The following is a 26,893-nucleotide window of genomic DNA, read 5'->3' as shown; positions in this document are numbered from 1 at the left end:
ACATAAACCACAGTTCCTTCTCACAAAACTTCAAAACGAAAATAGAAAAGTGACAGAAAGGCAACACAGGGCAGGACTGTAGCATATAATAGAGAACAGTGACACCCATAACCAGTTTTAGTTTCATAAGTTTTCGTGGTTATTTTGCAAAGTGCAAGGGCAATTTCATTTTTCAGGTGGTGCTTAGCGTGGAAGACAGTTAGAAAGATAGAGGGAGAGGGGATACTAAAGGAAGGGAATAAGGGTAAAATGGGGAAGGGGAAGAGCATGAGAAGGGCATGGAATGAGTCTGAATGGAGAAAGACAGAGTAATCCTGGAGAACTGGAGTGACTGGTGGGGCACCAGGAGATAGAAGTCAGTCTCTAGCCTTCTCAGTTATTGTTACCACCTATACAAGTGAAAGCACTTTGGCAGCAACCTCTCCCAGTTCATCCTGCTCAATAGCAGCCAGGGAAGGCTACTGTACAAGCAGGCACAGTAGCCTCCCTGTCACTTCAAAAGCCAGCAGCATTCCTTCACGAGGAACATGAATAGACTGCGGTAGGGTACCTTAATTCTATTTCTTTTCACCACCTCAGGAATAAGAATGAGTCCTCTGACATTTCCTTCCTCCTTGTGATAACCCATAGGTTATTTTACCTGCATGGAAAGGGAAGAGATTTGTCCCAGCTGTAGAGGCAGAAGAACTGGGGAAGGTTTTGAAGCAGAGGGTAACCCAAGGGGCACAATGTGAGCAGCTCAGATGCCCGAGAGCTTCAGTGATCAAGGTTCAGGCTCCGTTATGTAAAAGGAGGTCTGGCTCCATTATTTGAGATCGGGCTGTGTTATTTAGCTAAGACTTGTAGTTTCAGATCAGTGTATTTCCTGGTTCTGAGCAAACTCTGCTGCAAATTAATATTCTTCGACGTTTTTCAGGAGCCCAGCAGTTCTCACAAGCTTATCTGTGGATGCCTAGCTTTTATGCATAACTGCATAAAAGAACTTAGTTTGGGTCCAGTAGAGACAATGTCAGGACTGCCAGACACAATGTGAATGCTTTGGTTTTGTGCGATAAAGGTTGTTGGAAAATTTTGGAAGTTTGTCTGAATGACTCATTTATAAAGATGTGGAATGTAACCATCAAGTATATAAGTTTGTGTTTTGTGTGAAATCTGAACTTTTTGGGAAAAGTACTTCAGCATCAGATTTCCATAGTGATAATACATATATTTTTATAATATGCTTCTATCACTTAAAACTGTTTAGACTTTAAAACCATCTTGTATGGAAGAACATTTTGATCTCTCATTTCATGAGTTGTGGACTATGTTACTTTATTTTGTCAAAGCACATACTGTGTGATTGGAGAATGAATTACAAAGAAACTGAAAATCTCATTCTCTTTTCTTTTTTGTAACAAAAGGACAGAATTTATGAGTTACTACAGGCTTTGCATATTAATGCAAAATTACAGCCATTGCAGTATGTATTTCATCTTCTCTAATTTATGCAATGGATCTGTTTAGTATTACACTGTTACATCTGAAGTTTCTTAATACTTTGCATGAATTTCATGGAAACAATACACACGATGTTGTCTCTCCAGATTTGACTGCTTCAGAAGCATAGATTGTTTTATAGAGAATGAGATAGAAACTGTAGTATTTTTCTAAGCACTTATGTGGATAATATGCGTCTTCAGAAATGAGCCACCTATGAAGCACACAGATTTAACTACAGTGTGTTTAACACACCGTTTTAATTAGTGTATGTTACCTTGCAGATGTATTTTACATACAGTTGGTTACTTTTACCAAATTATTTTTTCCACCATAATGTTATTTCTTGCTTCTTCAGCTACTACAGAAAAAGTAAAGTATATGGGACAATCTTAGTTTAATCCTTTGCAGCTAATGATCTTTCACTGTGATGCTTAAAAATGACTTTTTTCTGTTACAGCTTTCTGTTAAATTGTTGGGGCTTTTTAATTGTGTTTTGACAAACACACTCACCAGTGTGTCTACAATTAGTAGCATTTGCATCTGCCAACCTTGGAGAGGTCAGGCTCTGAAATCAAAGCTAGCAGAAAGCTAAAGAGAAGAAAGTACGAACAAACAATAGGACTCTGTCTCTGTTTGAACTTGTGCCCACACTCAAATAGAGCAGCTCTTCTGTTTCAAGTGGAATTCTGCTGTAAACTATTATATAGAAACAACATTAGATTCCACTTGTCTTTCACTTTATTTAGGACAAATTTGTGTAGTTCATAAGCCCTTAGGGGGTTTTTCTCCTAGCTGCTTTGTTAGGGTTGCATATATGTAATTGAATGAAAGTATTTATTATATATTCAAATAATTCATAATTCATGAGAATAAATGAATCCATTCATTCAAAAATCCTATTTTTGGAAATAAGGCTTTTTTAATATTAATATTTTATCGTGGACATGGAATATTTGATAGAAGTCAGAAAATACACATGGCATCCTGTCACACAGCTATTTTTAAAAAGCTATAGAATTATTTGAAGCATCCTGCTACATTAAAATATCTATAAAAGTAGAGACGATAAATACTGATTCCTTTGAGTGATGTGTTATGGAGAGTAAAATAGTAGTATAAAAATAAAGTTCTTCAGTATTTTGAGTCCCTTGAAATAGTATCAGTAGGAGTATAAAGAAAAGAAAAATGTTCAGTTGTGCCATCTGGTGTCTAGAAGTGGTAGCTGTATTAGCGTTAGAAACCTGGCCTTTTCCTTGTGCAAGAAACTGAACTATGCAATAATCCTTTTATCTTCAGCAGTATTGCTATAATGCTTGCTAACTATGAGGGCATAATTGCTTTAAAAGAAATGTAGCTCCTTTTCTAGGTTCCATGTTCCAGTTACCAAAATGTGCCTCAGTGATGGGGTGAAACCTGTTGGAGAGATTCACTTTTTTTGTCATTGAAATGTGCTGTAATTACGTTTGACAGCAGAGCTGTTTCACTGGTATCAAGAAAAGATTTAAGTAAACATGAAAGGTTTAACAGACTAAAGGACAATTTTGTGGAAAACTTCCTATCTCCAATGTCTTAAACAGAGCAAAATGTTGTATTGGAAGATCCCATATAATATACTCATTGATTATTACACTAAATCTTAATAACTTAATCATCTTGATCAGAAATTTTATTTTTCTGTGAAAATTTGTGGTGTTCCGGTCTGGTCAAGCAAATAGTAAAACTACAACTGGAAAAAAAGCCCAATCTGTCCCAATTGCTCTCCTTCAAAAAAGCCCCAAACCAGCCATCTGTAAAACTTTTCAATTTGCAAATTTCCTCATCTGTCCTGGTGAAAGAAGCCTTCCTTACATTTGTTATTTTTAATGCAGCAAAAGAAGAAGAACGATAAATCAACAAACAGGTTTGTGAGTGTCCCCAATCTAAGTGCTCTGGAATCTAGCGGAGTGGTGGGCAATGGACATCCTAACCGCCTGGACCCCATTCCTAACTCACCCATCCACGATATTGAGTTCAACAGCAGCAAACCACTACCACAGCCAATGCCACCCAAAGAGCCCAAGACGTTTTTGAGGTGAGCACTGCCTCACCAATCTTTTTTCTTTTTTTTTTTTTTTTTTTTTTTTTGCTTAACTCAGGAAAATTTTGCATTCCTATTGAGCTGAATCCCACTTGCTTTATGAACCTTTCAGAGGTACAAGTACTCTTATGGCATTTTTAATTTTTACATTATATTTGTAACCTCTTTATAGTATTCCTTTTTATTGTAGACCTTGTTGAAATGTGAAGTATTCTCTCACTTTTTCATAAGTCTTGAACTTTGAAAACCTCTTTAGATACTTTAACAGAACTCATGTGCTTCCAATTGTTTATGAACAATTGTTTTAAATGTTTGTGTTATTTACTGATTGTCATTTAGGAATTGATACTAGCACAGAATTTCTTTTACTTAGTATTATGTTATAATGGTTTTTAAGTAAGAAAACTATTTTCTGTACTACATGAATGTTTTGTGTTTCCCCTTTCCTCACCTGTATCAGATTGTTTCATAGGAGTAACCTTACTACAGCAACAGGAAATGTGCATGCTTGGATGCTTAATGCTGAGCTGCCAGTAATCAAAACCAGCATTAAAGTCTCAAGTAATTATCTCACAAAATAATATAGTGAATTGAATAACTTAAAACTGGCATTTTAGAGGCAGGATTTTAATCTCCCGGCTTTACGTGCCTACATATTAAATGCACTGAAGTGCTGTACTCTGTATTTAGTAGGTGCTGATCTCTTACTTCTAAGTTGGTAACTTAAAGCAATATGTAATTACCAGTTCCACAGTTGGTTGTTTACTCTCTCCTTTGGTTTAACGTGAAAGACCACATACCTAGCAACTACTAATTATAAATGTAAACAAATAATAGAATCTAAAATAGATAAGGGAAAACAATCTATTTCAAGAAAACAATCTTTTTTGAAAAAGTACTGTTGCTTATTTTTTCCTGTGCATGTGATATGCATGAGTGTGCTCAGATATCTAGAACGTGCATGTGCATGAACTCATGGACTGTGATCCTGGAGTTTCCATTCCAAATTGTTTTGTGCTCTGTATTATCCAGTAATACAGTAGGATTATTTTATTACTGATTTTTATTGATAAAGGAACCTAATTGTGTAATTAAATTTAAGTTATTCTCTCTTGCTCATTCTGTGAGAATTTTAACGTGTTCAAGGGGGAACCAAATCTTTGCAGTGCAGCAGTTTCTTTTTTCCTAGTATATTAGCATATTTTAAATGTGTGCATGAACAACAATGCAAGTGATATTTGTGATTGGTGTTAAGTATTAAAATAGTGTGTATTTTTGTTCAGTTGCCAACCAGTCTTTGTGAGCACATGTCTACAAATATGATGCTCGCATCATATTTTTGAAAATTACCTTTACCACAGGAAAAGGATGCTAAAAGAGGACCTTCTACAGTCACGCTTTTCCAAGAAAGCCCTTTTTATTCTTCCTGAAAACCTACAGCTGTTTATGAGATTTTAAATTATGTTTTCCAAAATATTATTTGCCCACCCTGTAATGTGGCTTCTGAACTGACTTGTCTGTGCTGCTGATGCTCTCCAATGGAGTGGATGATCACAGATTCTATAGGGAGACATTAAATCATGTCCTGAGGCACACTGATAATTAATCCATGGAAAAACAGACTGTGTTCTTTACTGAATATTCTCTGGTTTTTTTTCTCCTAACATTTGTACTTTTTGTGTAGTTGTGGGATAATTTTTTATTTTTTTTCTTTCTGTGAATTTAGCCCTCCTCAGACTGATGCTTCACCAGTGGCTTCACCAGATCCACAACGCCAGGAGTGGTTTGCCCGATACTTCACGTTCTGAGAGATGATTTGTTTTTGTGGCACAGCGTGATGTGGACTGTTTATAAAGAGCATGACCTTAAGTAAACCCTCATGTGAATAAGCTTTCCTGTAATTTGTCAAACACTGTGAATGAGAAAGTATTTGTCTTTCTGATTTGAAACTGCACTGTATTTCATGTTATATTTGTTGGAATCACTTGACATGGTACTATACAATGTGTGTAATTATTATTTTTATTTAAAATGGAAGAATCTTTAAACTTTGTAATGACTACATAATAAATTTTGGTAGAACAAATATAATGCTTTCCCCCTTTTTCCTATAAATGTGTTTTCTTTGATTTCAGGTAAGGCTTCCCCCCCAAAATAACATAATTGCATGGTTACTATAACTACGATTTAAATTATGAAAGGAAGAAGTACATATATATCTCACTCTTTCTCCAATTTGGGCAGGATATGTTTAATGCATCCCAATCTTATTCTGTTACTTTGCGGCAGTTTAAAAACTGTCTCTTTCTAACATTTAAGAGGAAGAATGTGAAATAAATCAGAACTAGTGTAGCTGCTAGCCTTCAGAGCAGAGTGATTTTGACAAGAGGATGAAAGAAGCCACAAACCAGGAGCTGTTCATTGGGGAGGGGGGTTGACTCCTTACCTGTTGCTCATAAGACTTTGCCATCTAGTTATAATCAAATTGAATTTAAGAAAAAACTGTTCCCACAAGTTATGTATTTCTTTTATGAATATTAACAAAATTAAATGCTTGAAATATTTAGAATACTGCACTAAGTATCTCTGCATAAATCAAGAATCTACATTTTGAGCATATAGTCCTGCTTTGGATAAAATTCATGTCTGAAATGGAAAAAAAAAAAAAATACCACCACCCAACTTTTTCCCATTTATACATACTACAGTTACAGATCTTTCATTAAAATTTAATCATCTTCCCTTGGCTATATAAAAGTTATTTCTTCTTCTTAAACTGATATATGAAGATGTTTTTTCAGCCAGTGAGCATGATTCTCCAACTTACACCTTTTATGATACCAGTGTTGCTTGAGAAATTTGCTGCAGCATATAGAATACTAGAGCTTATTGTCTTTTAAAATATTTTTTCATTCAAAGATTACCACAAAGTAACTCACACTGGTAGTCTCAGGGAGAAAATGGTCTCTTTGTTTTATGAATGTATTTTTAAGCTGAATCTCTTATCTTTTAAAAGCAGGAAAAAAAAATGTTTGAGTTATTTGAATAAGGTTTTAGTTAGCGTATACAAAGGTCTTGAACTTTAATAATTCATCTGAAGCCCTAACTACATCCTTTTTTTTGCTATATGCACAAAGGTAAATACCCAGATGAAGATACTTGCTAATTACAATGAGTTTTATATGTAGTATATGTATAAATGAAAAATTTGTATGTTTTCATATAAACAATATAAAATCTTCTAAATGAACATTTTAAAACTTCTATCTTATAATTCAGCTTGAAAACTCCACTGAAGGCTGTACTCTGGTGATGCTGCTGTGGATTAAAGATGTACAGAGCAGATTTTCTGTACTTGGTGGACTCAACTGTAGGTATATGCAACTTTTTAATTTTAGAAGAAAGCCATATTGGGCAAAATGTCAGATTTCTTGGCTGTTACCCAAAATAAAACACACTAGCTCATTTTGTTATAATGTTCTGAAGTGAGTGTTGCGTGTTTTTTCTTGCATGCTTTGCAAGGGCTCAGCCTTTTTCTCCCATTCTCCAATTCATTTGTACATTTTTACATGTGGAATTAATAACTGAACAGTAATTGGAAGATGACAGTATCTGCATTTACTTTACCTATTCAGTAAAAAGTGTGCCCATTGGTTTTTTGCTAGTAGGCATTTGTCTTTCACAAGAGAGAAGAAAGTTCAGAAGCACTGAGCTGCCATGTTTTCACAGTCAGCAGCTGTTCCACTACTGAATCAGTCTCTTAAAAACAAAGAAACAGCAACAGCCCAAAACCAACCTGAAGAAGCTGGAAAAAACACCCTGATTTTCTACCAAATGGCACTGAGAACTCTGTAAAATGTATTCCTAAAAATAGTTAATATCTGGCATTTGGGATTAATACAGGAACTTGCATTATCATAGTGCCACTGCGTTCCTGATCTTTGCGGTATCTGGTATTCTGGAAAAAGCTAAAAGTGCACATATTTGTGAGTCCAGTTGTGCAGAAAGTTCTGCAGAGTCTCTGCTCACACATGCATGTAGTCTTTCCTAGCTCAACAGACAACTCCCAGTACGGAGATTACAGAATTCATGTGAAATTGCATAGTATTATTTACAATGGTGGAAAAATCTTAGCTCTCAGGAGCTATCTCTCTGCACTCTGACACATTAAATTACTGTGTTCTCCTATGGAAGAAGGAAATAACAGGCTATATTTGATACAGGGGCAAAATGTGGAAGAATCCTATGTTTCATCAAATGTCATCGTAATAACCAGTCTTAAGGCCAGGTTCGGCCCTTCAGTCTGCATTGCTCCATTTACTTCTGTGGTAAGAGTTTGATGCCAGTAAATTTTCCAGGTTAGCAGAAAACTGCTCTAGCTGACCCATCTGACACTATCTCATAATACAGGGAAGAATTATGTCCCGAGAACTGCATGGCTTTTTTTCTGTAGCAGGAATTGTACCCAGAAGGTATACTTGGAAAAAAAAAAGCCCAAAGATGATTGAAAACCAAGCTGCAATCAGTGCCAACATAGAAATTGCCTTATCAGATTGACTCCTTCCTTTCGCATTTTTTCAGTTACTTCAGCATATGTGTACTATATGTACCTGAGACTTCAAGGAAAATATTAGTCCTATCAGAAGTACTGGCAATAAATTACATGGGTCAATATTATAGAACTTTTAACATTCTAATTTAGTCTAAAAATTTTTTTTCACATCTTTTTCTCCTCATCTGTTATTTTGGAAGAAAAAACTTGGATTATTTTCTAACTGGTTTGAGTAGTTCTGTGTTTAATGTTTACACATTTAAATTAAATGTCTTGGATTTGTAATCTTTGATCGTTTTAAAGAGTAAGAATATCTATGTATTATAAAATTGGAGAATATAGAATATTTAGGTTTGGGTTTGGGGTTTTTTTTTAGGATATACCTATCATCTTTTCTTCCTAAATGTTTTATATAATGCTACAAGAATCTTTGTTTTCATTCTTAAAGCAGAATATAATTTTTTCACCCTTGATGTAGGTAGTCTCTGGAACTAAACTTCCCCACTTTTTGAGATTAGAAAACTCTTTCCACAAAGGACCTCCTTTGATGAGCTGCACTTCAAAGCTGAAAGCAGCAGTCTCTTTGGGGAAAAATGCTTCTGTTCCTGTAACTGAATATGGAGGGATTCTGAACTGTTAGCCCATGTTGCAGCACTTGCCGTTCTGGTGTGGCAGCTGAAAAAATTGGTGTCCTTTCTTTAAATTGTTACAAATATATTATCCCAGTAACCATAGCTAGAAAATCCCAATCTTAGCTTTTTTTTCCAGTTTTAGTCTTACTCCGAAACTCTATTTAAAAACTGTAGGACATGAGGAAATCCTAATGAGTATCAGGAGAATTCACTCATAATATGAGAAATCAGACCTGTTCACAATGTCAGAACAATCTCTTGCCTGCTTAAGCTTTATTTTAAGTTTTATGTGAATTTTGTTAGATGATCCCCATGCTATCCACAGGTAAATTTCACTAATTCTGCATTGACAAAATTAGACCCCAGGTTTTCTGCCTTTGCGGTAATTTACTTCCCTTGGAAGGAAAATGACTGAGTCACATCACTTAAGAAAATAGTGATCTTCAACCTCCTCTGCAGTCAACAGGCAGCTTCAAGGGTGAATCAGCCCACTTACTTATGTCTCGTGGTTGCATAAAGACTGTAGAGCAACAACAAATATAAGTGCCTCTATTGCCTAAATTTAGGTGTGAGGAACCCTAGCCTGTCTTTTTTTTTTTTTTTTTTTTTAAACGAACATTTGCAAAAATACATCAGCTTTGAAAGATGCAAACTGACTTTCCTTACAGGAGCTGTGTTGCTTTTTTCCTGGTATGTTCAATGTAGTCCAATACAGTACTGTTACTATTTTTCCTAGGCAAATACTAAACTGTTTTTTACTATAATGAAAGTGAAACTCTAATTCATAGTATTGTTGCTTAGCTACTTTTGGGTGTTGGGCATTGTATCAGTTTTATGTATGTATACGTTCCCTGGCAAAATCCTTAAATGGAAATATGACTCGTTTCCATGTACAATTATATAAAGAAATCACCTTGCAGTTCTAAAGCTAATTTACTTTTGTATTGGCTTTGTGTGGCAAGGTTGGGGGGGGGGGGGGGGGGCGTTTACAGGGGTGGCTTCTGTAAGAAGCTGCTGGAAGCTTCCCCTGTGTCTGACAGAGCCAACGCCAGCCGGCTCTAAGATGGACCCGCCGCCAGCCAAGGCCGAGCCAATCGGAGATAGTGGTAACGCCTCTGTGATAACATTTTTAAGAAGGAAAAAAAAACTTGGACAGACAGAAACAGCCACCAGAGAGAGGAGTGAGAACGTGTGAGAGAAACAACCCTGCAGACACGAAGGTCAGTGCAGAAGGAGGGCAGGAGATGCTCCAGGTGCCGGAGCAGAGATTCCCCTGCAGCCCGTGGTGATGAAGACCCTGGTGAGGCAGGCTGTCCCCCTGCAGTCCAGGGAGGTCCACGGGGGAGCAGATCTCCACCTGCAGCCCGGGGAGAGAGGACCCCACGCCAGAGCAGGTGGGTGCCCGAAGGAGGCTGTGACCCCGTGGGAAGCCCACGCTGGAGCAGGCTCCTGGCAGGACCTGCGGATCTGCGGAGAGAGGAGCCCACGGAGCAGGTTTTCTGGCAGCACTTGTGACCCCGTGGGGGACCCACGCTGGAGCAGTCTGTGCCTGAAGGACTGCAGCCCGTGGGAAGAACTCACAATGGAGAAGTTTGTGAAGAACTGCAACCCATGGGAAGGACCCATGTTGGAGCAGTTCGTGGAGGGCTGTCTCCCGTGGGAGGGACCCCATGCCAGAGCAGGGGAAGAGTGTGATGAGTCCTCCCCCTGAGGAGGATGAAGTGGCAGAAAATAACGTGTGATGAAATGACCGTAAACCCCATCCCTGTCCCCCTGTGCTGCGGGAGGGGGGGTGGTGGTAGAGAATCCAGGAGTGAAGTTGTGCCCAGGAAGAAGGGAGGGGTGGAGGGAAGGTGTTCTGAGATTTGGTTTTATTTCTCATTACCCTACTCTGGTTGATTTGTAATAAATTGAGTTAATTTTCCCCAAGCTGAGTCTGTTTTGCCTGTGATGGTAATTGTTGAGTGATCTCTCCTGTCCTTATCTCAACCCACAAGCTCTTTGTTACATTTTCTCTCCCCTGTCCAGCTGAGGAGGGGGAGTGATAGAATGGCTTTGGTGGGCACCTGGCGTCCAGCCAGGGTTAACCCACCACAACTTTGCAGTGTATTTTGGTGATATAAATAAAGATCCTTTTCTTTAGATACGCTACAGTAATTGGAAGTAGCTGCGGATAATACTGGGATTGTGTAACACAACCAGGCAGCCAGACTGTAACAGAACTTTTCCTCTTCAGCATGACCCACTGCTGAACTCCATTTCTCTTAATAATAGAACTTGTTACTTGCTGGGCTCTTTTACTGCACAACTGAGTTAACATTTATCTTTTTCAAGCACATACACAATTAGACAACTCAAGCATTGTTGACTGTACAAATTGCACTGCATAGTTCCTAGGTTAACAATGGGACCTACGAGGTGAATTCCTGATCTACTCCGGAGTCCTGCACACTCTTAAGGATGAGTTTATAAATTGCCTGTCACGAAGGCAACTCAGTTATTTTCAGAGTTAAGTATGGTATAGAGGCCTGTTCACAGTAAACAGCTGGCTGAACACCACAAGAAGCAGGTGCTGCCAGCAGCACTGATAGCAATGTTGCTAGGGAACAAGAAGAGCCAAGCTTAAGAAAATAAAAGCATAATTCAATAATGACTACCAAATTCTGGCTTCATTATGACAGTGAGTACTCTTGGAAATTAACAGGCCTTCCACGTTCAACCTGACAGACAAACAGAAAAGCTTAGAGAGCTGCTGAGTCTTTAGCTGGAATTATAGCTATTTAACTTCAGTTACAGATCATCAGTGTGATGGCTGGGCACAAAGAAGAGTCAGCACACTCCAGGCTGTAAACACCACAGGCAGTCTCAGTCATGGCTGGCAGTACACATGCCTTAGCGCAGAGACTGAAGCCCAAGTTTTACAGTCACATGAACATCCAACCATATTTACCCTGCTTAGACTAAGTCTTTACCTAACCTGTAGGATCCACAATCCCTTCTCAGCACTCGTGCAACCTTGCCGGCAGTGTCTCAATTGCACGCTGACAAGGGATATGTACCAGCCTCCTGGACCACAGCATTAGTGGGCAGTTCTTGTACTCTCCTGGGACACTTCCAGATTGAGGGCACACACTATCTTCTGTAAAACTGAAAAAAGAGAGGAGTTTTTAGTCGTCATCTTTTTCTTCATAACCACACAAGACTATGAGAAGTGACCTGAAAGGAAAAATAGTAATATTGGCTTATGTAAGAGAGCCATTCAAAGTGGAAAGCAGAGACAAACCAGGGAAGTGTTCTGGGCCCAGGACAAGAGAGCTTTTTAGGCTGGTGACTGCTAGCACTGTCTCCATCCACTCATTTGAGACAATTACTTCTTGTCCTATTTTGCACCATGATTTCAAAAGGGCCTCCCTCAGGATTTTCAAATTGGCATACTGTGTATTTTTAATGACTGCTTGTTGAGTAAATATTTCTTCATTACTCAGCTAAGCACATAACGGTTACTAGTTAATATTAGATAATAATGAAATGATAAATACTTTAGTTTTTTTCTTGTAGGAACCACTATCTCATTGCAGCCTTTACACAGCAGTAGCAGTGACTCGCTCTGTAGTTGTAATTAGCTGCTCCAGTTGCAGGCTGCTGCATTCTTTTTCATCCTGTTGCTCTAGCTGTTTAGGCTACAAAACGCAGAGTCTGAGGAAGCACAGATGGACACCTCCAGGAAATCATAAAGATTACAGCTCTGCCATACCAGAAGCCGTAACTACGCTGATCTAACAAATGTGTGGAAATAGCTGCACCTCATCGTTAGAAAAAAGCAGCCTGGTTCTGTACCTTGCAAGACAGCACCATAAACTGACTGAAGTTGACACTGAAAGCATATTGCAGAGATAGGACTTGGTTGACACTCCACCCAGGATAATCTTTACCAGAAATAGTTTTGAATTTTCACAGCAATCAATTTATATATTAGGTGCAGATTTCAGCAGTGCTTTTGCAGCCATATCCATTCAATTGGTTAGAATAAGGCATTTTATAAAGCAAAATATTTTTCATTTCTAGGGACATATCTAGGGGTTAAAACATTTCCTCTTTATAGCCCCCTGAAGCAGTCTTAGACTTTTGTTGTAAACACCGTTTCCTTCGGGGGAGTTTTCAGGCAACATCTACAAATACTCTGAGGAAATTTGTATTTGCAAACAATGCAGGACAGATAACAGATGTTCTATCCACTGATTTACCAGACAGGAGTCACATGCAGGAATCCCCTTCCAGTAGCTTGTGGAGTAGAAACTCAGAGAAATGCAATTTGTGATTTAAGGCCCCTGCAGTTCCACCCAAGAAGCTTTTGCTCAAACATTCCAAGACCCTTCCCTTCTCTGCTGGTGAAACATTCCTCGGCTCAGCTCAGGGAAGGCGAGATATTCAATATCATTAACAGAGATGAAGTAACTGCTGTAGCTTTATTTGTTATGAACGCATATTTAAATATGACTGGGAGAAAAAAATATGCTAGACATTCAAATTAATTATCTTAGTTTAATTAAGGCAGGTGAGGCAGTTTCTTTACATATTGAAGCCATACATCACAACTTGAAAATAAAGGATCTAAAGGATATTTTTTGTTTGAAAAGCATTGGGTTTCCCCTCCACCAACTCTAAAAATACAGATTTTGTACATTTCTTCTGATATCTTTTTATTATAATTGGCATCGTTCTGATACCTTGGTGTTAGTGTGGTACGCTTTTTGGTTAAGATCTTACATGGGCAGTAGTTTTTGTTTTGATTGCCTATCAATAATGCATCATTAATACAAGCCAACAATGGGAAGTCCTGGGAGTGAGGAGCTCAATGAAGAGGTTTTAAGATTCCTCAAACACTTTGAAGTGAAGGGAACATTAAGTTATTCTCTGTGATATCACAAGATTTGAATAGATACATGAAAAAGATACTTAAATACATTAGAGGTACTGAGAAAATGCATGTAGTAATTCAGAGGACAGTCTACTTACACTGAAGTCAATGGGGGCAGAATTTACACACGCGTGCAGAGCACTATGTTAGAAGAGCACACACATGCTGCAAAGTAACTGAAGAGGAAATAAAGAGGCATACTGCCGGAGAAACTGGAATCCAGTTTCATTCCTTATGCCTGAAACTCAATTTTGAAACAGAATTAACTATTTAAAAGATAAAATATTTCAAAAAGTTCAAGCGTGTCACTGGGTTGTAATAGACACTCAGAGAAAAGAACATACAGATACAAAACTATTCAGAACACCACACTGTAAATTCTGGGCAAAAGTGAAAGATTTAGAGCCTCCAGCAAACCCTATTTTCTGGCTCTATCAAAAATTAAATCCTCAAACTCCTCAGGCTTTGCTATGACATGCCCTCACGAAGAAGGGGGGGATTGACTGGTTTGTCAGGCAGCTCGTTTTAAAGAAGCCAAATTTAGTTTTGATGGGCCGTGTAAGCCGCAGCGGGGCGGGCTGCGGGAAGCAGCAGCAAATACAAGCTTCGGCTACCTTGGGGCTACCCCTGCTGCGCAGTACCCCTCTTCCCCAACTCGACTTGCAATCCTCCCGCCTCGTACACAGGAGCAGCGTCCCTCTGTAACGGGGGAACACCGACCGAGACCTTTAGCCAAAGCACAGCGTGCAGCCCCGTTGAAAGAAGAACCCCTTGGTGCTATCCCTCGATCACGGCAGCAGCTGGGATCCCCTCCGTACCCACCAAGCGCCCTCCTCTCCCCGCAGGGCACCCGGCCGCCGCACCGCTCGGCGGGGACCCGGGCCCGCCGCCCCTCAGCTGCTCCCGGCGGGGGGACCGGCCCTCCCGCAGCCTCTGAGGCACCTGAGGGAAGGGCCCCAACCCCGCCCGGCTCCGACCCCGCGGGCTGGCAGCTCTCCGGCCGCTCTCCGCCCCGCTCGGCAGCCGCGGGGCCCGGGCGTGGAGCGGCGCGGAGGGGGCGGGGACCGAGTCGCTTCTCCTGCCGGGTGAGGGAGCTGCGGCGGCGGGAGCCCGGCCGGAGGAGCGGCGGCGGCGGCGGCCCGCGCTGCAGGTACCGAGGGAGAGCGGGGCGGCCGCGGAGAGCCCGCCCGCCTCCGCCCGGGAGGGACGGGGGCTGTCCCGCACCCACGCTCCGGCGGGGCCGCCGGTGCGGGCGCTGGGAGCGCAGCCCGGAAGCGAAGCGGGAGGGGACGCGCCCGGGCGGGCGGCCCCCGCCTCGCCGCCTTCAAAACTTGCCGTGCTGGCGGCGGCCGGGGCGGGCAGGCCTGGCTCCGCGCTGCGGTGAGCCTGCCGCCGCCCGAGGCGGAGCGGAGCGGGACAAGCTGCCGCCGCCGGCGGCTCCCCTCACCGCCCGCCGGGGAAGCGAGGGAGCGGGTCGCCGGGCGGCTCCGCTTTCTGGCGTTGAAGCCGAGCCCGGCCCGCCGCCGCCGCGGGGGGGGGTGACTGACTGACTGACTGACTGACTGACTGACTGACGGGAGGCGGGGCGGGGGTGACTGACGGACGCGGGGCGGGGCTGATTGGCTGGGCTGGGCAAGGCGGGGCGGGGCGGTTGGTTGGCGGGAGCCGTCTGTGAGAAGCGGCGGGCGGCGTGTGGTGGCGTAAACCCGGCGGCTGCCGCCGCCATCCCGCCGGGCTGGCCGGTCTGTCCGCCGGTCTGTCCGCCGGTCTGTCCGCCGGTCTGTCCGCCGGTCTGTCCGCCGGTCTGTCGGAGCGCGTTGTAACGAGGTGCCGTTTACCCATGCTCATGAAGCCGCGCACGCGCCAGCCCCGCCCCTCCTCTCGCCTAGCTGCCGTGATGGGCTTTTCTGAGTGAAAAAATAAAGTTTTCCGGCTGGCGCGTGTCCTTGCCGGAATGCCGGGCTTTTCGTAACCGCTTTACCTCACCGGCCCGCCTTGTAGGTGCAACATGGTGCTGAGCGCGGATCAGGTGAACCTCATCGGGCAGGTGTTCGAGTCCTACGTGCTGGAGCACCACAGGGACGACATCCTGGGCATCCTGAGGGAGGCCGACAGCGAGGCGCACTATCCCGTCGTCGTCGACGCCTTGACGCTCTTTGAGACCAACATGGAGATCGGGGAGTATTTCAACGCTTTCCCCAGCGAGGTCCTCCCGATTTTCGACAGCGCGCTGCGCCGGGCCGCCCTGGCAGCGCTGCAGGCCGCCACCACCGCCACCCCTCCGCAGCTCAGCGTGAAGCAGAACCTCCACGTCAGGGTCTCAGGTGAGCGGCGGGGCGGGGGCGGCAGCGAGGCACCCCAGGGGCATCTCCCAGTCAGCGTTGCCAAATTTCCTTACTCCGTGCCAAACTGTTGGAGCGTCATGGGAAGAAGCAGGTTTAATTCTTGTCGCTTCAGTGTTTGAACCAATAGTGAATGACTGGCGTTTATTAAACAGAAAAGAACACGTGCAAGCACATGGAGTTGCGTAGACCAACCTGGAAAAAAGCTGTGGCCATCCATGATGGCGTGCGTGGCATGGTTGACATTTGTTGCTGGGTCAGGACTTACACCAAAGCCTTTCCGTGGGGAAAAGACTCCTCAAATCAGCAGTTGGTCTCATGGTATTTCTCTTGTTAGTCAGGTCTAAAGAAAAAAAAAAGAGTTTTAGGGGAAGGTACGTAGTTCATAGATTTTCTTGCAGGTTGACTTCCTTACCGTGTCAGTTGGCTCATGGTCTTTGTTGGCTCCAGCCATCTCCCAGAAGAGGCAAAGTCTACTTTTTTAATTGTCTCGTAACAATTTAATCTGAATTTTTCGAATTTTATGCTTAACTAATTGTTATAAAATTACTTGTTACAAAATTGGAACAAACTATTGGAAGGCATGATTGTTAATAGAGGATTTTGTCCTTTTTTTCACTACAAGTTGATATGTCATTATTCCTTATCACTATGAAATTTTTAGTAGCTTTGGGGTGTGGTAAGTGTGGAGTGCAGGTTCTGGGGTTAAAATGCCTATTTTGCCTGTTGTGGGGAACTGGGGTCAGTGGTGGCACAGTCCCTTCTGGTCATTTCTGATTTTAACTATTTGGAGCTGTCTAGTCTGCAAAGCCAGGAGCTGGTGACCTGTGTTTCCCTCCTCTGCCCCATGCCGGAGTGGTTTATGATCATTCAGTCTTTTGGCAGCTTGAACTTGGATGAATCCCAATTGTTAAATAGACCTGTGTTTCACACCAGTAAATTTCATTAAAAATATTGTCATTAGAACACATACATCAGAAATATAATTAGCCTGTGGCTCTCAAAATGCTATTCTGTCAAGGTTTTCGGGGAGGGGGAGAAGCTTGCTACCTGTTTAGGTGTTGTGATGTTTGTATCCAACTGCTGAGTATGTGGTGTACAAGGATGGCCTCTGTGTGGTACTAAAATTTGAAATGTCTGGCATCTCCCTGTACCTATAGAAGTAGGAGTGAATTAAAACTTTTTCCCTCCCTGTACCTATAGATGTAGGAGTGAATTAAAAGTTTTTCCCCAGTGTTTTAGGATGCATTTCCCCCAATGCATTTGCATCAGTCACAGCTTCAGCATGAGAATAGGAGGTACTGGAAGGAGTAAAGCAAGGGGTAGATGTTTGCCACGTGAGTAGCTGCGTCTTTGAGACATTCCTGCTCCTGTTATCAGCCTGTTGCTGGAGCTTACCATTCCTCCCACAGTGATGTTTTGTCTGAATATTCTCTAATCAACGTCAGGCAAAATTAGCCACATTTGATCAAATAGTTTTAATAACTTACAAAAGCAAGTCTGATCATTGATGGAAGAAGTTAGTTGTCAGACCCACAAATTACTCTATCACTAAACTGGAGGGAAACTGATGAAGAGCAGGGGGTGGTTATCCTCGTGTGATCCAGCTGGATCAAAAGAACATCTGTCCATGTAGTTTGGTTTATGTTCTGTACCACCAAAAGGGTTGCTACTGAAGAAAAAAACCCAATAAGCTAAATGATCTGCAGGGTTTTTTCCACCCACATTTTCCCATGATACTGTTACTTTTTAAGTGAATACTGGGTTCCGATTGCCTTCAGGATTCTCATCTTGGAGTGCCGCTTCCCATTCCCACATCAAATGGGAATGAGGAGGAGGTGCACTCTTCTCTGTGGGAGTGGCAGGCAACTGCCTGGAGTGGGGCCGAGGGAATCTGCTTGTCAGGCTTGGACTGAAGTGAGGAAAAGTGGTTTTGCTTATGCTAGGTATAAGAATGTAATCTTGGCACGCTCATACCAACATGGACAGGGCATCTAAGAGTTCAAAGAAGGATTCAGGGAGCGTGAATATGCAGTGATTAATAATGGGTGATTACCCCAGGTTCACTGAAGAAAGTAAGAGATGAAGTTCTTTATCTGAATTGTAGCATTGTAGGAATTTGATTGTATAACTTCTCCTTTTGCTACAAATCCATTAAAAGATTTTTCCTTACTTCCCATTAGCCTGAGCACTGCTGTGTCTGTTACTGATGGCCAAGCTGCTTCTAATAGTTCAGTTTTACATGTTATTACTAATACAGTAAAGCTGATTCAAAGAGGCGCATACTCAGTTAAAGAGTTTGTCAAGCAGTCTAATATGATCAGAATGAAGGCTCTTTTTTCCCTGTCCGGACTCATCTCTTCAATATTCACAGAGATGATCATATCATACATACATTCTGACAACAGTGCTGCAGCTCTCTCTAGTGTAAGATGTGTTGTATTTTGCAAAGGTTGTTGAGCTGCACCAAAACCAAGCTGGGAAACAAAGATTCCCAAAAAGTTGGAAAAATAATGGATTTTATCTTTTTTTTTTTTTTTTTTTTGCCTGAACTGAATAGAAATGCAAATCTGTGGGAGAAAAAGAATTTTCAACAGGTTTGATAGAATATGTAAATAGCTTTGTTACAGTCAACCAGAAAAATTTGTTTGCAGTTCTACATAATACTTTATTTTGTTTCCAGATTATTTAATTCCTTTCTACTTTACTTTTTTTTCACTTTATCCTTTTACCTTTTAAAATTACTTAATATTTTAAAATATTTTCTTTAAACAAAAGCAAAAGATCAAACACTTTGCTTAAAAGCATTAAAACAGAATGTTTCAGCATGTGTGAAATAAAGCATTTGGTTTTGAAAACACTGAAATAAATATATGATGTCTTTTTTCTAGCAGCCAAAGCTACTAAGAGGATTTGACCTAAATGCACAAATAGTTCTCATCCCCTTAGAAACATCATTTTCCAGCAGATTTATTATTTTACATCTCTGTTTCCTAGCTCTGTTTTGGAAGTAAACCTAAGAAATTATTTTAAGAGCAGGTAATCTCTTTTTAAGTTGATAATTATTAGTATGTTGTAGTTCATGTACTAACTTCTGAAGAGGCAGTATTTTGATGCTATCCTCAGGTGTGCATTTCAGAGACCATTTACTTTTATAAAGACTTTGTCAGCTCTTGAAGTAGATTAATCTTGTTGAGGATCTCAGCCCCTGTGGTGCTAAGTGATGGCCACACTGGTGAACACTGGAGTGGGATCAGTACACCACAGAACTGGCTGTCAGGGTGGAATTAAAGGAGAGCAAATGTCACGAAAATGTTCTGTCACTATTCATTTGAACATAAAAGTGAATTTGCTTCGGTTGTGTTCATAGCCCCTTTATATTCTTTTTATGCCATCTTCCTTGTGCTTGAAGTTTACTGGTAGGCAATGTGGATTTAAGGTCAAATGCTCACAGACTATGAATTTTAAATTTGCTTAGACTTGAGAATTCACACAAGATTAGGAGTTACACTTGTTTAGCTGTGGGAATAACATAGAACCACAATTAAGTAGCAAAACTAAAATTTTGTAATTCAGATAAACCAGTTGCAGAATAAATGGCATTTGCCAAAAGATCATTTGAATTAATAAATAGATCTGAGAACATCAGGATCTATTTCCATGAAAGGAAAGTGTTCATGACTATTCAGGCTTTGGCAAGAGTAGGAGAGTAAAATGGCTACATTTTCTGTTAGTGCTCAGTGTCTGATGATTTTCACTATTTGAGGCCAGTGAATCAGATTTATGGTACAACAGATGAATTGTTGAATCACACTTATGAAACAGTAATAACAATGGCTACTGTTAATATGTCTGGCATTTTTTCTAATCTTTCTGTTTAACTGCATTGTAGGTCCATGTTTTATATGCATAGCCTTATGCCGCACGTATTTTTGTTTAACAGGTTTGCCTGTTTGCCCAGAGCTGACTCGAGAGCACATTCCTAAAACCAGGGATGTGGGTCACTTTTTGTCAGTTACTGGAACTGTCATACGTACCAGTTTGGTGAAAGTTTTGGAGTTTGAACGGAGCTACATCTGCAATAAGTGCAAGCATGTGTTTGTCGTCAAGGCTGACTTTGAACAGTACTATGCATTTTGTCGTCCATCAGCCTGTCTTAATGAAGAAGGCTGCAACTCAACCAAGTTCACGTGTCTCTCTGGAACAACCTCTTCTCCTACCTGCTGCAGAGACTACCAAGAAATAAAAATTCAGGAACAGGTAAAAAAAAAAAAAAATGGAGAAAAAGGGGAAGGTATTAAGGTATAGCTGTCCCAAGTACTAAAGAAGGCATTTAGGGGCTTAATTTCCTGCTGGAATAAGGTAACTGCTAATTTTAGTGAGACTGTTCATGCATACGTCAGAATTAAGTTTATCCCATTTTCATTGATAACTTTTAAATGCCAAGATGAGTGGAAAAGTTTTACAGATTCTACTGTTGTTTAAATGCCTGAGAAGACTAAAACAAGCCAGACAGCCTGTTAGTCAGAGATTTATAGTCAAAGAGTTAAAAATTTAGGCACATGTTGACTCGATTTCCACTATTAGGTAACTCCATTCAATATTGTACAAAACACTTGGGATCAATGCACAGATGAAACTCCTGTGTTGGATCCTTACAATACCAAGTGTGCGTTGTTTCTCTAAGCACTTACTGTATGTGATGCTGATGTTCAACGCTGCTTCTAAGGACTAAAGTGAGCCCAGTGGTGGCGAAGGTCAGCTGTAGCAGTGCAGTATGGTCAATACATGGTGTCTACAAATGTCTGTTCCCTTCAGTCAATATTGAATTCAACAATTGTTGAATATGTGATCCTTACAGAATTTGCATTTGTTTTTTCTGAAGGTAGCCCTGGGTGGAAGTACAGCTAAGCTGGAGGAGTAAGAAACAATTGGGCTTCTTTTTACGGTAGCACATAACTAAGACAAAACTGGCACAGGAAAATCTACACTGTATGAAAATTGAGAATAAGTAGGGTGTATTGCAGGCAATGTTTCTGTGTTTATTTATATGTTCAGTGTCTTTTTAATAAATCTTTTCGAAGATATCCTCAGTTATTTCAGGGTTTTGATTTTATAAATTAAGAGGATGGTGGTGCCAATCTACATGCAAGATGTATGAAAACAGAAATGTATGATATTAGAAATGAAGCTCTTAAATGTTGCAGGTTCATATAATGACTGTTTCTGACATATGGTTTCTATAGTGGTTTTTTTTGTTATACTGTGTGACACACAGATCTCTATGATGGCAAGGATTTTCAGCAGCATAAGCTTATTAAACACAGTAAAGTTAAACCAGCAATGAATTTCACTTGTGTTTCCTACTGAGCTCTGCAAGTAACTGTATGTGCCACCAGTATTGACAGTGATGTGAACTGCCTGTGGCCATTTAGATAATACACAAGGGTAAATTAACCTTCCTAGGCACTACAGAGTGAATAAATCTAGAATTCTAGCATGTATGACCTGTCCTGCAGAATGAAAAGGTACTTCTGATTGTTGTTCTTGTGCAGTGGATATTCTAAAAACTATTGCGAGCTTTAAGTGTAATGGAAAGATTGCTGGTTGGAAATAGACTGTAACAAGATTGCATAGACTTTGCCCTGGAGAAAAGAAAAAGAATTACAGGAGTTACTGGCACATTTGTCAATATACATTTGTCTGGTTGTCTGTGAATTGGTTTTTTTTCCTGTTGTTGATTTAATCCTTGACACCTAGGTGTAAACTTATATGTCAACCTGTCAAATTATGGTTAAATACCAGAAAAATATAAAGAATAATCTTTCAGTATATACTTCAGTGAAGGATTATCTAACCCACGGACATGCTTCAGTACCCAAAGTAAACTTTGCATATTGAAGAAGTATCTAAAAATATCTCATATTATTAAAAAAAAAAATCAGCTCTTTCAAATGACCTCTTTTAGTGAGCTTTCTTCAGCAAGATATTGAAATCACACAGTACCTCCCAGGATTGAGCACCTTCAGCTAATTTAATACCCAATCCTGTTTCCATTAATATCAGCATTAAACTTCCATTATTAAGTTCGTGGCAGCAGTGGCATGCTCACTGTCTAAGTTTTGTGAGTAGCAGCAAGGACTGACCTCAGTTCCAGGAAGGGAATGTAGGTCCTTAAGCCAGAGCAGCTATAAATGGCTTTTGAAAGGTGCAGTTCTTAAGAAGTGCTTTTCCTTCCTGACTCCTAGGTTCAAAGACTGTCTGTTGGAAGCATCCCTCGTTGCATGGTGGTTGTTCTGGAAGATGACTTAGTGGACAGTTGCAAGTCTGGTAAGAATACAGCTTATATCACATATGTTTGTACCACAAGAATTTTTATTTTTCCATTTGAGATGAATCTTTGCCAAGTAAGCTGTCAGTGCTGAGGGCTTGTTAAATGAGATAGGTTCATCTGTCACATTGCTTGGACGTTAGCATGGCAGTTGAGGACTATTCTAGAAAATGTCATACATCCTCATGTTACATCTTGACTGTTTGACAGATCAGTTTCAATAAGTAAGTAAGGTGTTGTGACATACAGAAAGTATATTAAATCTTGTTAGTGTGGGAACACCAAACCTCCTGAGGAAATTGGTCCACACCGCCACACAGCGTGTAGTGTCCCTCTGAAGGTTCAGAGAGCTAGGTAACCTGACCTCCTATCTAAAGAGAGCTGCAGGTGGAAAAGCTACTTGGCATTCAGAAAGGAAGCTAATTGGCAGGAGGATGTATGAAGAATGGACTAAAAATTCTCAGATAGGCACATCTCCACAAGAAATTAATTTCTGGTTGTACTTTCTGAGAAGAACGCTATAGCCAGAATGTTAATGAGTGATTCTGGAATTCATCACAAAAGTTATCAGAAGTCAAATAAGTTTTGACTAAATTTTTTGTATAGCAAATCTAATTGAAAGAAGAGCTTCTACCCTTTACTGTCAATTCCTCTTGTCTAAAAGAGGAAACAAGCAGAGGTATACCTTTAAGAATTCATTTACCTTAAACAGAAGTAGAAAGACATAGCAACTTCCTACCATAGACATAAGCAATCTACTTAATGTTTGTTTTAGACTTCCAGTAACTGCAGGAGGTTTGCTTTTTGTTGTTGGGTTTTTTAACCTTATTAACTGTAACACAGGATCTCAATTGCATTATTATGCATTACAGCTAACTGACACGTCTGCATATCTCAAGTCAGATGTTACTTGATTAATTTTTGTTGTTACCTCCAGGAGATGACATCACAGTGTATGGAGTAGTAATGCAGAGGTGGAAACCTTTCCATGAGGGTGCACGCTGTGACTTGGAGCTTGTTCTGAAAGCCAACTATGTTAAAGTAAACAATGAGCAGCTAGCAGGGGTTGTAACTGATGAAGAAGTCCGCAAGGAATTTGAAGACTTCTGGGAAAAGCATAGGAATGATCCATTAGCAGGTTAGTAGTTGAAAGCTTTTAAGTAGGACACATGAGTGGATAGAGATGAAATCAGGAGCGAGAGAATACAGTGACTGAAAACATTTTCCCATCGTTATTCTATCCCACCACTCATTCATCAAATAATATATTTTTTCCAGTACAGGAATATGAAATTCTTAGTTTAATATTACTGGGGAAAAAAGTACCAAACACACTGCATTGATCTTCCTTCTTTTGAGCTTTCTAGTCAAATGTTTTGTGGAACATTCATTAACAGGAAATCATAGAATCATTTAGGTTGGAAAAGACCTTTAAGATCATTGAGTCCAACCATCAACCGTGCCCACTAAACCATGTCCTGAAGTGCCTTGTCTATGCACTTTTTGAATACTTCCAGGGATGGTGACTCAACCACTTCCCTGGGCAGCCTGTTCCAATGCCTGACAACCCTTTCAGTGAAGAAATTTTTCCTAATATCCAATCTAAACCTCCCCTGGCGCAACTTCAGGCCATTTTCTCTCGTCCTATCGCTTGTTACTTGATAGAAGAGACCGGTACCCACTTCGCTACAGTCTCCTTTCAGGTAGTTGTAGAGAGCGATCAGGTCTCCCCTCAGGCTCCTTTTCTCCAGACTAAACAACCCCAGTTCCCTCAGCCGCTCCTCATAAGACTTGTGCTCCAGGCCCCACACCAGCTTGGTTGCCCTTCTCTGGACACGCTTCAGCACCTCAATGTCTTTCCTGTGGTGAGGGGCCCAAAACCGAACACAGGACTCGAGGTGCGGCCTCACCAGTGCCCAGTACAGGGGGACAATCACTTCCCTGCTCCTGCTGGCCACACTATTTCTCATACAGGCCAGAATGCCGTTGGCCACCTGGGCACACTGCTGGCTCATATTCAGCCGGCTGTCAACAGCACCCCAAGGTCTTTTTCTGCCAGGCAGCTTTCCAGCCACTCTTCCCGAAGCCTGTAGCGCTGCATGGGGTTGTTGTGACCCAAGTGCAGGACCCGGCACTCGGCCTTATAGAACCTCATACAATTGGCCTCAGCCCATCAATCCAGCCTGTGCAGATCCCTCTGTAGAGCCTCCCTACCCTCCAGCAGATCCATACTTCTGCCCAACTTGGTGTCATCTGCGAAGTTACTGAGGGTGCACTTGATCCCCTCATCCAGATCATTGAAGAAGGTATTAAACAGAACTGGCCCCAGTACTGAACCCTGGGCAACACCACTTGTGATCCACCGCCAACTGATTTAACTCCATTCACCACAACCCTCTGGGCTCATCCATCCAGCCAGTTTTTTACCCAGCGAAGAATACACTTGTCTAAGCCATGAGTCACTAGCTTCTCAAGGAGTGTGCCACGAGAGACAGTGTCAAAGGCCTTGCTGAAGTCAAGGAAGATAACATCCACAGCCTTTCCCTCATCCACTAGGCGGGTCACCTAGTCATAGAAGGAGGTCAGGTTCGTCAAGCAGGACCTGCCTTTCATGAACCCATGCTGGCTGGCCCTGATCCCCTGTTGTCCTGCACATGCCATGTGAGTGCACTCAAGATGAACCATTCCATAATCTTCCCTGATACCGAGGTCAGGCTGACAGGCCCGTAGTTCCCCGGATCCTCCCTCTGACCCTTCTTGTAAGTGGGCATCATATTGACAAGCCTCCAGTTGTCTGAGACCTCCCCTGTTGACCAGGATTGCTGATAAATGATGGAGAGTGACTTGGCAAGCTCCTCCACCAGCTCCCTCAGTACTCTTGGATGGATCCCATCTCATCCCATAGACTTGTGAGTGTCCAGACAGCATAGCAGGTCACTAACTATTTCGTCCTGGATTATGGGGGCTATATTCTGCTCTCCATCCTTGCCTTCCAGCTCAGGGGGCAGAGTACCCTGAGGATAACTGGTCTCACTATTAAAGACTGAGGCAAAAGCAGCATTAAGTACCTCAGCCTTTTCCTCATCTCTGGTGGCAATGTTCCCCTCTGTATCCAATAAGGGATAGATATTCTCCTTGGCTCTCTTTTTATTGTTAACATATTTGTAAAAATGTTTTTTGTTGTCTCTTACAATAGTGGCCAGATTGAGTTCTAGCTGAGCTTTTGCCTTTCAAATTTCCTCTCTGCATGACCTAACAAGATCCCTGTACTCTTCCTGAGTTGCCTGCCCTTTCTTCCAAAGATGGTAAACTCTCCTTTTTTTCTTGAGTCCTAGCAAAAGCTCCCTGTTTAGCCAGGCTGGTCGTTTTCCTCGGCGGTTTGTCTTGTGGTGCATGGGAATAGCCTGGTCCTGAGCCATTAAGATTTCCTTCTTGAAGAATGTCCAGCCTTCCTGGACCCCTTTGCCCTTCAGGACTGTCTCCCAAGGGACTCTCTCAACTACTGTCCTGAGAAGGCCAAAGTTTGCCCTCCAGAAGTCCATAGTGGTGGTTTTGCTGACCACCTTCCTTGCCTCACCAAAAATTGAGAATTCTGTCATTTCATGGTCGCTAAGCCTGAGACAGCCTCCGACCATTACACCTCCCACCAGTCCTTCCCTGTTTGTAAACAGTAGGTCTAGCAAGGGTCACCTACCAGCAGTGTCACGAAGGTATCTTCCACACACTGCAGGAACCTCCTAGACTGCTTGCTCTCTGATGAGAAATAATATAAGTTATCAAGGAAAAAAAAAAAGCATTTTATAATCCAGAAAGAAGAAGCATACCTCTTAGAAGAAATAGTGCAGACCAGATCAGCTTCTAGTCAGCATAGTTGTTGACTCTGGGGCAAGGGATCTGACTCACTGTCTCTGCATCCCAAATTAAACTGTGACTCTTTACCACAGAGCTTCTTAGCACATCTCATCTTTAACCAAACTCTTGGATGCCTAGACCCTTGATTTAGGTGCTGTGGAGCATCCTATCAAATATGGAGAGAGTCTCCCAATTCACAGTGGCTTCCAGAACAGCCACAGTGTTTAGTACACTGGGTCCTAAACTTAACCATAGTCTGTAGTCAACCACCTAGGAATCAGCAGAGCTGTGTCTGGAACTCTGTCCCTCTCCATAATCTGAGTGCCTCCTCCTGAACTGTGTGGAAGCTCAATGGACTCTTCAGGTTCTCTGTCACTGAACTGTCTCAGGCTAACACTCTGTCTTTTAAAACCCTGAAAAGGGCTTAGTCTTTCTTCTTAAAAGACAAACAGGAGGAAGAGCAGGTGGGAATGTTGCCCATGTCAGCTTAAAAATTAGCATGCTCACATAAGAAATTGGAGATCTTGTCAATGACAAAGATCTTCAGAACTGCATTTCCTGGAAAGCAATTTAATTGCTACCCTCCTGCTGTTTGGAATGAGAACATTTCGTCCTCCTGCTGTTTGGAACAAGAACATTTCTTACCACTCTGGTAAGAACTGTTCAGAAAGTAATTCAGGATCCTCTTTGAAGGTCCCATTTAATCT

At 41.6% G+C, this 26,893-nt stretch overlaps 2 protein-coding genes across 5 annotated transcripts in view; both read left to right on the top strand.

Annotated features, from left to right (window-relative positions):
• The window catches only part of FAM184A (family with sequence similarity 184 member A), a 70,055-nt gene extending 63,951 nt beyond the window's left edge, over positions 1–6,104 (top strand). For all 4 annotated transcript variants that reach the window (XM_075046842.1, XM_075046841.1, XM_075046844.1 and 1 more), the window contains 2 exons: positions 3,351–3,553; positions 5,286–6,104. In XM_075046842.1, the coding sequence (XP_074902943.1) occupies positions 3,351–3,553; positions 5,286–5,367 (285 nt within the window). In that variant the 3' untranslated portion in view covers positions 5,368–6,104. The remainder of the gene's footprint in view (positions 1–3,350; positions 3,554–5,285) is intronic.
• An 8,667-nt stretch (positions 6,105–14,771) lies between these two features.
• The window catches only part of MCM9 (minichromosome maintenance 9 homologous recombination repair factor), a 49,417-nt gene continuing 37,295 nt past the window's right edge, over positions 14,772–26,893 (top strand). Inside the window, exons 1-5 of the mRNA XM_075046397.1 lie at positions 14,772–14,811; positions 15,663–15,985; positions 19,947–20,263; positions 22,252–22,333; positions 23,272–23,472. Coding sequence (XP_074902498.1) covers positions 15,670–15,985; positions 19,947–20,263; positions 22,252–22,333; positions 23,272–23,472 — 916 coding nt within the window. The 5' untranslated portion in view covers positions 14,772–14,811; positions 15,663–15,669. The remainder of the gene's footprint in view (positions 14,812–15,662; positions 15,986–19,946; positions 20,264–22,251; positions 22,334–23,271; positions 23,473–26,893) is intronic.

This window comes from Buteo buteo, chromosome 15 (assembly GCF_964188355.1).
Source record: "Buteo buteo chromosome 15, bButBut1.hap1.1, whole genome shotgun sequence".
Taxonomy (NCBI): Eukaryota; Metazoa; Chordata; class Aves; order Accipitriformes; family Accipitridae; genus Buteo; species Buteo buteo.
The sequence above is the reverse complement of the archived record's forward strand: the minus strand, read 5'-3'. Positions and strand labels throughout refer to the sequence as shown.